The sequence below is a fragment of the Arachis ipaensis genome, chromosome B06, assembly GCF_000816755.2.
Source record: "Arachis ipaensis cultivar K30076 chromosome B06, Araip1.1, whole genome shotgun sequence".
NCBI lineage: Eukaryota > Viridiplantae > Streptophyta > Magnoliopsida > Fabales > Fabaceae > Arachis > Arachis ipaensis.
In genome coordinates this window covers 124,463,120-124,477,547 of record NC_029790.2, presented here as the reverse complement: position 1 = coordinate 124,477,547, position 14,428 = coordinate 124,463,120, and the positions used below count along the sequence as shown (strand labels likewise).

At 36.9% G+C, this 14,428-nt stretch overlaps 1 protein-coding gene across 1 annotated transcript; it reads right to left on the bottom strand.

Moving 5' to 3' along the window:
• On the bottom strand, nt 390–7,920 carry LOC107605325 (dynamin-related protein 1E). Its single transcript, XM_016307176.2, has 15 exons — nt 7,692–7,920; nt 7,364–7,427; nt 7,125–7,232; nt 6,527–6,628; nt 3,895–3,945; nt 3,743–3,804; nt 3,177–3,267; nt 2,544–2,608; nt 2,230–2,424; nt 2,026–2,145; nt 1,866–1,936; nt 1,461–1,686; nt 1,322–1,372; nt 864–1,232; nt 390–712 (listed from the first exon to the last, which is right to left on the bottom strand). Exons 1-15 carry the CDS (start codon nt 7,833–7,835, stop codon nt 584–586), a joined length of 1,848 nt encoding a protein of 615 aa, XP_016162662.1. The 5' UTR covers nt 7,836–7,920; the 3' UTR covers nt 390–583.

Below are 14,428 nucleotides of genomic sequence, written 5' to 3'. Positions count from 1 at the left end.
GTAAAATAAATATAACCTACGAGTTTAATGGATGTATAGTCAGAGGGAAGATGAATGTAAATTGAAGAAATCTAACGAATATGACTGCACATTCCGTACACCAAGGTCTTGATCATCAAAAAATTGGGAAAGGCGGGGGGGAGGGATTGTTACAATTCCTTTTCCCTAAACAGGATTATATTAACACTAAGAAACTACAAACACCCCCACTATTACCTAAGAAAACCGTGCATTAATTTGCTGCACACAACATAATAACATACGGTAACTTTGCCTTCTATATATACATCCTTCCTTGCCAGTTAAACACATTCACTTGTACTATTTGAGATGAGTTCTTCTGGACTCGGTCTGTCTTCTATTTCTGTAGTGATGTCAGAGAAAAGAAAGCAAACAAACAAAAGAATGGACACATAATAGATACACAATGAATACAAATATCAGTTTTACATATAGCCTGAGATCAGTCTATACGGATGTATATCACACCTTCGGACAACTGGGCAAGAACAAAAACTAAGAAAGTTACAATCAGTTACAGTTAAGTTACAATATGAGGCAGACAATCACCAGGCGGCGATGCTCATCGTACAAACGAAACTGAATCAATTTCGTCTCTCGCAGCTTTATATAGCTCAAGCCTTTTCGCACATTGTTGTCTCCTTTCCATCATTGCAGGGTCTTCATCTAACATTTGCAAAAGCTGTGTACCCTAGAGAAGTATCCGCCCAAAAAGAAGTTCTAATTAAGGATATGGCATATAATATTACTACTAGAAGATTATCTCATTCTGGCATGGTATAATCATCAGCTCCTAAAAGATTTAAAATCAAGAATTTAACAACCAACTAGAAAGTAAGTACCTCTTTCTTCCCTATTTGTGTATAGAAATGGTTCAGCAACGACTGCTTCGCTTGTCTAACCTGACAATAGACCACAGCCTTTGGAATAGTGTTCTTAAGCGTATCAGACACTAGTCCTATATATGATGACACATTAGATCCAATTCTCCTGAAATGCCCCTCTGCATATCGATCACTGTTTGAAGCAGCAGGATTTTCAGCTTTTTCTACTTCCTGAGGAAGTCTTCGGAAGAACTCCACTGTGAGATAAGAAGATTCCATATCTACAAGCCGAAGAGTTGTCTTCTTACCCTCTTCACGGAATCTTTCTAATGCCTGATATGCAGCAGCAGCTAATTCAGCTTGAAAAGTTGGGAAGCGCTTTAGTTCCTGCTTAAATGCACATATGAATACCTTCATACAGAATCACAGCACTTCATGCACGAGCTAACCAAAAGAATACAGTTCTTGAATGTTACCTGAGTTTCAGCTATTGATTTCCTCACAAGTTCTTTTAGAACAAAGTGAACCTACAGAAAATCCAAGAATAGACAGCTTAATCCATTTTGTGACTAGCTCAAAAATAGTAACTGTTGTGTACATAGCAAGACTGCTTACAGCATCTACTGAAGCTTCAGCTGGTCCTCTAAAGTAATTGAGAGCCCCATCAATTAGGCGCCGGTAACCTTGCTCTGGGGCAATTAAGTGAGGCTGATAACCATCGGACTCTGACACCACTTTCCTTACATTCTGGAGAGAAAGATGCCGGTCAAGTGGAAGCTTGCGTAAAGCAGCTGGAAGCTGATTATCAAAGACATTATATATCCTGTCACCTCCAGGCCGCCTAAATAAAAAAATAACTCGGTCATAGACATTTTACCATGAAAAAATTCTGAAAAAAAAGTGAAAAAAACTCAGCATCATAGTAATATTCAAAAGGTATTGATTGCATTTTCCTTCATTTCCTCCTCCCTATCTACCATTCAAATATCACAAAAATGAAACTTCATATAAGATATTTACCCTCCGTCTAAATGCTCCTTGAATATCCGTTCAAATGCTCGACAAAGTTCTAGGATGGTATATAGTTGGGCCTACAACAAAAACAGAGGCTCAAAAAATATTCGAAAGGATGTCCCAGCTTCAATCTTGAAATAAATCATCACAATGGCAAACCACTCACCCCAGCATCAAGAGCAATAGGTCTTCCAAGATGATCCATCTCCGACTCAAGTTCCTCAATGCTTTTATTTATCAGAGACGTTATACTAGGTATCCTTGCCCTAATTACTGACTCCAAGTGCTACAAAATAAACCCCCATGATAAAAAAGACAACATATCAAATATCATACGAAAGATATAAAAGACAATAACCAAAAGGCAAACCTGTGAGAGCAGCTTTGCAAGGTATTCTGAGCCCATTTTATTGGCCAAATGCCCATAATCAGGACTATTCGCAAAATACTCACGCTCCTTGCGCCTAGCAATAATCATATCAACATTTTTGTTGATATCCGCTTGGGACCGATTTACTATACCAACCCACGGATGTTGGAGACGGTAAGATCTTCCTTCAAGGACCTTGACGTGACAAAGTTAGGTAAGAAGACAAACAAATCATATAATTTTCATAGGCACACTTCAAACTTAAAAGAACATTAAAGGGACATGCGTCAGCTCAGAAGAGAAATGGAAAGTACATCCAAAGCATTAGTTCCTTTGTCCATCAAATCCAGCTTTGTCAACACCCCAAATGTCCTTTCTCCTACATATATAACAAAAGATTTTAGAGCTAGACTATCACACAAGCAAATGACATAATCTGAAATTCTTTGGAGCAATTAGGGATGTCCAAGACCCGCCCCGCCCCGGACCCAAGGCATATTTTGCCGGGTTCGGGTTCGTCATTTTCCCTTTGTTATTTTCGGGTCCAGGGGGAAGTTTTTTTATACCGAAATTATATGTTTTAGAGTGAGATTAGTATTTAGAATAAAAATATATAATTTAGAGTAAAACTAGTAATGTTATCCTATTATTTTATACTTCAATTAATATTTTTTATATTACACAGTATTGTCTTTTCTATAAAATAATTTATTTTGGTATAAATATGATATATTTGTTAAATTAATTTTTAAAAGTAAAGTTTTATTACTCTAGCATATAAAATTTACAAATTTGTATATACTAATTTTATATCAGGTCGACCCCCGGTTTATTTCATGTCACTTACGGGTCGGGCCAAAATAGACCCGTCATCTTTTAGGGCCGGGTCCGGGTCTAATTAAACCCAGCCCAACCCATGAACACCCCGGGAGCAATAAAAAAATTACCTGTGGGATCAACTTCTCGAGCAAGTTTAATAGCATCAGATGTTGCTATATCTTGATTGGCTGGAGATATCGCTAGGATGATAGAATTAGGCTGTCAAGACTCAAGAGCATAAGTAAATAGTCAACAGTATAAAGCATGAGGGGTAAAAAAAAATGGACCTTGGGCGCATGCATTCTACAGTCATTTATTTTTGAAAAATGCTTCAACAGGCAAAAGGAGGCCAAACCATCACCAACAAAAACATAGAGAGAGGAGGATAACAATATGCCCAGCTGCCCACACAACAAATACATTAAAAATGAAGTAATGGGAGTATTAAGATATATAATCCACTTAAAAATATGCAATCAGAATAAATAGAAAAAGACAAAACATGGCATGCTCATTTAATCATGTTTAGTCAAACTAGACAAAGAAGTTCAGATCCATCGAGAAATCTAGTTATAGAAGTTGCTTAGATGAAATGTTCATTATTTTAGTTGGCCTACAAAAACACAAGGCGGACTGAAAGCAAGCATGCCACAATATGTTTGATGCAACAATGACATTATTACTTCTCATTTACCTTCTCAACATAAGATCGAACCATAGTTTCAATTTCTTGAACAATACTCTCAGGCTGTCCCTCTGAAAATGATAGACACAGTTGTTAATGAATAAAAATTAGAAGTATCATTCCCCCAAGGAATATAATTAGCAATTGCATAAAAAGCATACCTACAGCAACTTTAGTCAAACCAGGCAAATCGATCAAGGTTAGGTTGACAACTGTTCAAAAAACAAAAACAGAAAAACTAAGACATTTGATTTGTAAGCACAAGAATTATTACAGCTAAACAACTTGAAATTACACTGAAGTAATAGTTTCTTTCTATGTCATGGTAATAATTCAACGGACCGCAAAGTCAACTACACTTTGTCAAACAATCACAAATGTAGTCAATCCTAAATGCAAAACACACTAGAGGTGTAGCAGATAGTGAGACGGCAGCTACTTTTCAATAAAATATAAAGTATTGTTATTGTTATGGTTATGTATTTATATCTCATAAAACATATATAGAATATAAGTATGTTCAAAAATAAGAAATTCTCCACAATCAAACCCAATGTCATTCATATTTAATAATCAAATCAAATGCCACAATCTATACTTCAACATCAAATACTACATCTTAGAGATAAAGAATGCAGAGAGTAGTAGGGAACATGTATATTGTACATGCTAAGCTACCTAACAAATATATAGTACGTGGGAGAATTGGCTTTGCCAATAAGTGATTTCGGTACGCAGTACATTCTAACACAATAATCTGCACGCTCTCAATTTGTGCTCTTCCCTTTTACTTCTTTAGTTTGGCTCTACCCCCTACCTTCTACCTCCCTTTCTCTTCACTTATTCTTTCCTTAATTCCTAGATGAGTTTATGGTTCCAAAATCCAAACATCTTCCATGTTGAGGTAGGTTTGGAATTTCTATGCCTTAATTTTACCTTGAGTTTTAGTTGAGAACTAGTACCATCACCCTCTCTATTGGCAATCCCATAGATGATCCAATTCGCGATCCATAGCGTTCCAATACGTGAAAGAACTGCAAATTGGAATGCAAGAGGTAGAACAAGGTACATCACCTAATTGGTGATTTCTTATAACTATGACCTGGAGTATTTCAAATTGATCGAAACTTTGATCAGTATAGTTAAGAGTAACTGTGAAAAAATTAATGAATGAGAATGGAGGGTTCTAATCCCACTCCATAAAAGAAGTGGTAGTCACCTAGTTAAGTAATTTTTAGCTTCTTTAGTTGGAATAAATAGATCAGGAGGGGAATAAAAAAGCAGAAAGAATGGAAGATGGTCCAATTCTTTACTTCCAATAGCCTATATGCCATCAGTGCTCCTTGGGCATCCGAGAATTCGTCGACAAGATGATTTACCATACCCAATCTATCCACCAAATCAACAAACTCCTCTGTTCCTGTCGTTGTTCATAATATTTCTATTATTTTGCAACTTTACAAGCTCCCCAAGATCTTGGGAGCTTTGCCAATTTCAGAACCCCTACCAGTGAGAGGAAGAATTGAAAGGAAAATACTAATTTTAAAATACTTATTGAAAGGAAAATACTTATTGAATAAGGAAGTCGTTTAAAATGGGCACGAGAGCCCTCATACAGTGCTTAACTAATTTGAGGAAGAGCTAGAGCTCCTCTACTCTCTAAAGACTCCTCACTAGATAATAAAAGACACGTTCTTTCTTCCGTGTTCTCTATTTACTCTAATTCACTACTAATTAGTTCTAACTCACTCTCTTAACTAACCTTTCCATTTACTAATGCCACATTCTAGTAAGAATCAAATAAATTGTGATCCAATTCGATGCAATTCATCACAATATCAATACTTATAGCACAATGTATCATGTATTGAAATGGGGTTTGTATAATTTGTGAACCATGCATATTGGAGCTGTATCTTAGATTCATAGGATTCATGCTTCATCTTGCATTTGCACCATACACATTGCATATGGAATTCTGCATCATTCACCAAGTTTGGAGCCAGCGCTACCTTGTATGCAAGCCATTCGGACCTGTGGTAGAGAAGGCAACTACACAACCCTTCGCAGCCAATACACAAGTTGTGTTATTAGCACCACTCTTTTTGTACACCTTTGTGTAGACCTTCCTTTTTTAAGTATAAAGTGAATATGATGAAAAGAATCAAAAGCAATAAATGTGTACCATTTCCGAAAATGGAAAGTATACACTTTATGGTGTACCAAAAGGTTGTGCAAGTATCAATTCTAGAAGGAGAAAAGGAAGCAGGCAAACCATTTGTGGAATCAGTTTTGTGTAACTAATCAAAGTCAAAATGCTGAAAATATAGGAATTTTTTACTTGAATGTTGTTTTATTTGTAGTTTTATCGGACTTCAATTATACTAATATATAGCTGGTTTTTGTATAATCATTTAAATTAAGAATATTACTGTGTTACTTCCTATATTGATCATGATTCTAACAATTCACAATACAATCCAATTCACGGTTCAAACAATAAGCCCACAGATAAACAATTCATATCCAAATTTGATTTTATAACCTTGCTAATGGTAACTAAGTCATAAACTAATGGAATCCTAACATATACACTAGCCTATTGCTATTATTACAAATAACTATAATAACAATAATAACATTATCAGACCAAGCAATATTAGAAATTCAAATTGTTCAAAGAACAAACAGAATATGAAAGAAGTTCAAGTGTATATCATATAATTACTTCTTATCTAAACAAGAAGCTAACCAACTTAAAAGATATTAGAAAAGAGAGAGACAATAGCATACCATTTGGTGAGTAGATGCTAAGATGAATTGGAATGGGAGATATTTGCTTTGTCTTCCCTGTTACTCTATCAGTTTCATCCTGAATTTCCTGGCGGACCAAGGCTTCAAAAGCAAGATAGATGGTTTAAAAGGATTATCAACTTCCTTTACACTTTATGCAACGGGAAAATACAAATGCATACAAAATCCTTCAACCATCAAAACTAAACAAGTAGCTTCCGAATTATATCAATATCATTCTAAATTGCTAGTTAGGAGTCCGCTAAAACTTGACCTATAGCTCAAATAAAATAAAATAATGAACTTGAACATCTTGAAATTGAACCTTCATTACCAGAGACAATACAATTGGATAACTCTAATGTTATCAATTGTTTTCTCTAAAAGATGAAAAAAAGAGAAAGCAGCACCAGGCATGTAATAAGAACTAAAACAGGGGACATCCAAGAATTAGTCAAAGCAAGTTTGCTATTGTGAAGAGTGAGCAAAACCAACCATTCCCACATTTATGCACCAAAGGTGCAAAAGATGGTATCAAGCATTCAAGTTATTTTATGAGCAACCGGAATACAAAATGGCAAGTTGGTTAGAATCATACAAAAATCAGTGAATTTTCTTCTTGGCAGGTGAAGAAACTCAGCATACTCTTGTGAACCACCTTCCAACTTATGGAGTTGCAACACCAATGGCCGCCTTGTCACAATCCCTGCAATTCATTCATGCCACAAAAAAATATGAAACAAATCAGACTTAGTAAATTATCAACATAGACCAATCAATAAATTAACCACTAATCACGACAGAGAAAAGAAAATAAAATAAAAACCTAACACTAACCTGATCCTCTAGGCAGAAAGTCACGACCAACAATGCTCTCCAAAACTGAAGACTTCCCCGAACTCTGCAAAACCGAAAATAACATAAACAAGATAAAAAATTGTGTTTTTTTCTTTTTTTTTTTTTTGGATAAACTAATCGGTACCATAAAGGCATAAATATAACGAAAGAATCATTTTTCAGATATTCGAATTTTTCTCCACCACAAATTTCAAGAATTCAGACTTACAACGAGCTAGAAAATACAAAAGAAGAATACATGTATCCAAAATTTTCTCTACAAAACCATATACTTTCTCAAAAAAATTGGAGAGAGCAGAGAACGAACCTGGCCACCGACAACAGCAACAGAAGGAAGAGCTTCCCAGAGAGAAGAGAAGGTGTTGTTGTCATCGCCTCCATAGTCACCAAGAACAGTGCAAGCACGCTGGATTCTGTTAACGAGCCCAATCAAGCTCTCCATGGTGGTCATCTTGTTTTTCGCTTACCCTAAAACGACGACGTATAAGTATAACACGACGCAAGTAATGAAGAGACAGAGGAATATCACTGCGTTTGTAACGAAAGTGGAGTTTCTTTTCTTTTGAATTTTGAAATTTTCATGTGGGGGCCAATGGTGTCTGTGTTTGTGACTTTGTGTTATTCTGCCAATTGCTCAGTTCCGAACATGAACGTTACATTTTGGTTTTTTGGTCATGTGAACGTTACATTTTATTTTAGATATAAAAACTAGCACGCTCACCCATTTGGGTTTGGGCCAATTTTATATTACCCAGCCCGTTCCTTTTGTTGGGGATAGGGCTGACCCAGAAATAGCGTATTGACGGATTTTTGACTTATTCAACCTAGGTCCAGTTGCGTAAATAACTTAAATAAGTTCTTTTGAAAAAGGAGCTTAAAGTATAAGGACTTTTATTAATAGTAGCTTATAAATAAGTTATTTTGTGTTTGGATTTTTAACTATAGAAATACTTATTTTAAAGTTGTAGTGTTTGGATAAATAACTCAAAAAATACAATTTTTTTAACATAAGAGAATGGATATTAAAATAATGATAATAACAAATACTTTCCATTATTGAAGGTTAATTTTACATAATCAAATCACTAAAATTACAATCGATCAGGCAATTGATTCTTTATTTGTTATCTAATTAGTTCCATTTTTCTAGTACTTTCAGCATTCGATTCTTCCCACGTAATATCATTAGAAACTGGTTCTTCTACTTCACCTTCACCTTCACCCATAAAATCAAAATTTTCATAGAATTCTTCAAATTGTTCATCGCTTGTGCCATTCCGTCGAATAAAATTGTGTAAAGCCATACAAGCACCAATAATTCATTCCAATCAGCTTTAAATTTTCTTTCGGACTTGCCACTTTCATGAATTTGTTGGGGAAGAACATAAAAAAAAAGAAAATTATAAAACTAATTATAAAAATAATAGCAAGTTGTATAAAAATAAAATCACATATAAAAAAAATAAAATTAAAATCACATATAAAAAAATAAAATTAAAACTGAGATTTCATAGCATACAAAATATTCAATACAAATTTAATAATAAAAATAGAATGATAAAATGATAAAAAAAATACCTGGAAGAAATATATGCTGGTTCAGATGGAACAGAAGATGGTGGTGAAGGGTCAATACTTTCAGCAGATGAATCATTACGTGAAAATGGTGGTGGAAGGCCAACACTTCCAGTAGATGGAACATTGCGTGAGCATGATGGTGGAAGGCCAGTGCTTCTAGAAGATGGAACCTTGAGTGAAAATGGTGGTGGATGACCAGTATTTCCAGCAGAAACAGGAAACATTTTTCCACAGAATCAAGAACGAAAGTAAATTTTTTTGTTTTGAAATCAATTTTTTTTCACGGAAGTGATAAAATGACTTATCAAAAAGGAGAAAGTCATCTATTTTTACTTCTTCCAAAAGCTATAAATTAACTTTTCGGGAAGTTAAAAGCTCTTCTTAAAAATAGTGCCAAATACGCTTATCGTAACTTTTCATAATTCAAAAGTAAAAAAAAGTAACTTTTGTGCGTTCCCAAACGGGCTCCTAGTCTCTTCTTATAGTCCGTATTAAAATACACCTCATCCATATTTATGAGTAGTAAAAATTTATACTCTAATTTGCCTATGCATGTACTTGTTCTGCTCTTATTAGTTATTAAAATTTAACAAATGAAATAAAATTTTAAAATTTATATAATTATAATTATATATGATCTTGCCTGTGAAATAGGTCGGCCTCCACTACTTAGTGATGGCCGAGCTATAACCTTAGGGCCTAAGCGTCCAACACTCGATTCCGAGCTTTTCTTCTCGTCACAGCGTGAGCAAATAAGGAAGAGGGGAGGAGTGTACATGCAAAGGCACTCCAAAGTTTAAGTCAGTGTATTGTCTTATTTCAACTTCATCCAAAAGAAATGTTTTACCTCCCTTTATATGATGAATTCTTCATCTGTTACCTTCTCAGCCATAATCGTCGGTTCTCGAATTGATTTGTAACCGACTTTATTATGCCGTTTTGATGTCAGTTATGATAGGAGTATTAATCTGACCGAGTTAGGGCTCATGAAAGGCCGAGCTTATAACGGGCGACAGTTATAGTTCTTAGTGACAACGGCTATAATGCCGAGTTATAGCTCGTATTAAAGGTGGTCATATCATAGTCCCCAAGCTTGACCTGAGGAGGGTTTTTTAATGAAGCAGGTTGAGTTTTTGATGAGTTATAATTCGGTCAGATGGTTTATTAAGTGAGCCCCCAATTCAACGTATTTCATTAAAAAGGAATGGGGTTCGTTTGTATTGTATTTAGGAGAGAGAATTAGTGCGTGGGGTATTAAAGGCTTGTTATTTTTCCAAGGTAACTGCGTCGTTTGGTGTGATTTGAGTTGGCAGTTACTTTGTGATGTGGTTAAGTTCAAAGGTTTGGGTTGGTAACTTATCCATGACCCTTGGTTTTTGCAGCTTGGGAAACAGAATGAGTAAAAGAGGTATGCATGCCATTTCTTTCATTTTTGTTTTATCATCTGTATCTTCTACCTCTTTTCTTTTCTGTTCTGGTTCTTTCATGGGTTTAGAGAAGGAGAAAAAAGGGGAGATTGACTGGTCGTATGACTGGGTAAGTGATGATGTAAAGTGTCGGGTTTCTTTGTTTTGTTATGATGCTGCTGTGAAGCAGATAGATGTGAAGAAAATCGTGAGGGTTGGTTGTGGTGTTGAAGTCGAATTGTTGCCATGTAGTAGTGAGGATAGGGTTTATCATAGGAGGCAGGGGTTTGAGTTTTTTTACATGCATAGTTGTGTGTTAGAGGAGCTGCGAGTGAGACTGCCTTTCACTGTTTTTCAGTGTCAGATTCTGAAGTAACTTAAATGTGCTCCTTCACAGTTGCATCCTAATGGGTGGGAATTTCTTCGAAGTTTTGAGATATTGATGGAGTTTCTGGAGTTGGAGCCTTCTGTGGATTTATTCTTCTCTCTGTTTCAAGCTAAAGGAGTTTGAAAAGAGGGTGGGTTAATTTGAACAGTACTCCTGGGTTTGGAATTTTTAAACTATACAAATCATCCTTCAAGGATTTTAAAGAGATGTATCTTAAAGTGAGGAATGTGGAAAGAGATTTTCCGTTTTATATTGATGAGTTGCTGGCTGAGAGGTTTCCTTTATGGTGGTGTTCGGAACCGCAGAACATCCTCAGTGCCGAAGTTATTACTCCGAGGAATGTTTGTATTATTGAGTTCTTGGTAGAACAAATTGATCGGAAAGAGTTGATTTCGATGTTTGAATTGTTGAAGTGGGATGAGGATAGAAATTCTGTGGTAGAATATATGGGTGAGTTTTGTTTGTGGTCTCTGTTGTTTTTATTGTTTAGTTATTTGCTGATTTGCTTTTGTCTCTTTGGAATTTGCAGGAGGTAAGTACCCTGGCGTTTCGGCTGCGTCGTTGAGGTCTCGTTTTAAGAATAAGAACTTGGAAAAGGAGGTTTTCTCTTCAAATCGTGAGAAGGTGGTAGTGGCCGGAGAAGTTAGTCAGCCCCTTCAGGGTCGTCGGAAGGTGATTGTGAAAAAGAGGAAGTCGGATGTGGTGGATTTATCTGAGGAGTCTAGTGGGAAAGAACATGGTGTGTCTATAGAGGAAATTGAGGCCTTTGTTGTGAATCAAAAAAGGCTTCATGAGATGTTTGAGCAGAGTGGAGGTGTGTCTGTGTGGGGGAAGGAGTACCCCTACATGGCTGTTGCCGACCAATATTGTCAATCTTCCGCCGACATTTCTTTGGCAAATGAGGTTGGTGAGATGGCTATTGGCCAGTGCATGCAGGTAAGGTCTTGTTTTTATATTGGTAGTTTGGTTTTATTTACTTGTATGTTTTATGTATGTAGTTATCATGTTTTCGTAGGTGGTTGGTCTTAGTCTTGCTAGTTTAGGGCGTAGCCAAGAATTGAGGCATAAGAAGCTTGCGGGTGAGAAAGCGGAATGTGTTGTGTACAAAGAAGAGCTAATTAAGAGCAATGGTATTGCTGCTGGGTTACAAAGTCGGTTGACTGAAACTGAGAAGCAGTTGAAGGAAACAAAAGATAATTATGCTAAGGATGTAGAAGATTTGAAGAAAAAGGAAGCTGATCTGGCGAGCATGGAAACTCGGTTGATTGAGGTTACTGCTCGGCTGAAAGAGATGGAGAAAAAGAAAGGTGATAAAATTTTGGACTCTTTTGTTGAAGGTTTTGAGAGGGCATGCTTACAGGTGAAGTTCTTGGTTCCTGATGCTGATCTTTCTGAAATGGATCCTGCGAAGATTGTTCGTGACGGAAAGTTAGTTGAGGATGATGGGGAGGCCGAAGACGAGGCTGAGAATGTTTAGTATTTCTTCTGTTGTTTTGTAAAAACTCTATTTAATAGATCTTGTTTGAATATTTTTGGATATGTTGTTAGAACCTCTTTAAGGTTAAAAACTTGTGACAATTTCTGTTTTGTATGGATGCTGGTGGAATTGCTTTGTTTTGGTTATATATCATGGATTTGAATTGTTTTTTAGAAAAGCTTTTTGCTTGTTTGATTGAAATTTATGTGCAGGATATTCTTTCTATGTGTGTATGTTAGTGGCGCCGAGTTATTTCGGATTGACAACTGTTCGTCGTTGTAGACGAGTTTGTAGTTATGCTTTGAAATTGGAAAGCGAGAAAGTGATAGATGCGTATAGGGCATATATACTTGAAGATGAATTTGATATATGAATTTGGTGAACCTTTGAATACAAAGGTGCAAGTAGGCTAGCCTCGTTAAAACCTCTCCAAGCAAAACCCTCTAGGAACAAAATCTTGGTAGTAGGAAAAAGAGTACAAGCCTGTCCCTGACTTTTTAACTATAAAATTTCTTTAGGGAAGATACATTCCAAGTGTTGGGTAGGATTGTACCATTTATTGATTCTAGTTTATATGCTCCGTTGCCGAGGACTTGTGTAACTCGATATGGGCCCTCCCAGTTTGTGGCGAGCTTGCCATGTGATGGTGGTCGCCGTGCGACTTCTGTCTTTCGAACGACTAAGTCTCCTTTTTCGAATGTTCGGCTTCTGACCGATTTATTGTAGCGCCGAGATAATGTTTGTTGTGGCGCACGTTGTCTGAGCATGGCTATATCTCGAATTTCTTCGATGATGTCTAGCTCGGCTCGCCGAGCTTCTTCTTGGTTGCCGAGCTGTGTTCTAATTGAGCTTTGGGAGATTTCTAGTGGTATCATAGCTTCAGAGCCATATACGAGCCGGAATGGCGTCTCCTTGGTTGATGATTGGGGTGTTGTATTATATCCCCACAGGACTTCAGGTATAAGGTCGGCCCATAGCCCCTTTGCGTCGTCCAACTTTTTCTTAAGTGCGTGCAAGATCACTTTATTTGCTGCTTCTGCTAGCCTGTTTGTCTGAGGATGCTCAACGGAGGCAAAGTGCTGTTTGATCTTGAGGTTCTGCAAAAAAGTTTGAAATTTCTTATCGCTAAACTGGCGACCATTGTCAGTGATGATATGATGAGGAATGCCAAAACGGCAAATAATGTTTTTCCAAACAAAAGAGATCATTTGGTGGGATGTAATCTTAGCCAAAGGTTAGGCCTCGACCCATTTTGAGAAATAATCAATTGCTACTATGAGAAATTTTACCTGGCCCGGCGCCGTAGGGAATGGGCCGAGTATGTCTAATCCCCATGGTTGAAAGGCCATGTAACGTCGCTATGATGCATATCTTCGGCAGGAATATGGATGGTCGGGGCGTGCTTCTGGCAATTTGCACAGGTCCGAACTTTGTTCTGACTGTCCTGTTTTAGTGATGGCCAAAAGAAGCCGGCGCGGAGGATTTTGGAGGCTAAGCTCCGAGCTCCTGTGTGTGTTCCGCAGATCCCTTCATATGCTTCGGACAGTGCTATTTCGGCCTCGTCTTTGCCAAGGCATTTTAGTAATGGGCGAGTGTATCCTCGTCTGTATAGGGCTCCATTCAGTAATGTGAAAAAGGTTGCTTGTCTTCGAAACTTTTTTACATTATCGGTGTTATCTGGTACTCGGTGTGTTTGTAAGTAATCTATGAAATCTGTTCGCCAATCTCTTTCCTGTGTAACACTTAGCACCTGTGTCAGGTTAACACTTGGAGATGTTATAGTAAATTGGTGTAATCTAGAGATCTCTGACTGGGTACTGCCGAGCTTGGATAAAATATCGGCTCTTTGGTTTTGTTCTCTTGGTATGTGTTGTATTTCAAATTTTTTAAAATTGTGAAATTAAATTTTTTACTAACAGTAAATATTTAGATAGAAGAGGATCTCTTACTTGAAACAGGTCGTTTACCTGTTGAACAACCAACAGTGAGTCACAGTATACCTTGATAGTGGATATATGGAGGTCTATACAAAGTCGGAGTCCTGCGACCAGGGCTTCATACTCCGATTGATTATTGCTAGCTTTAAAAGACAAGTGTAAGGAATGTTCAAGGATGGAACCATCATCGGCCTCCAGTCGTATTCCAGCACCACACCCTTCTTTGTTGGATGAGCCATCTATGTACAAGGTCCATTG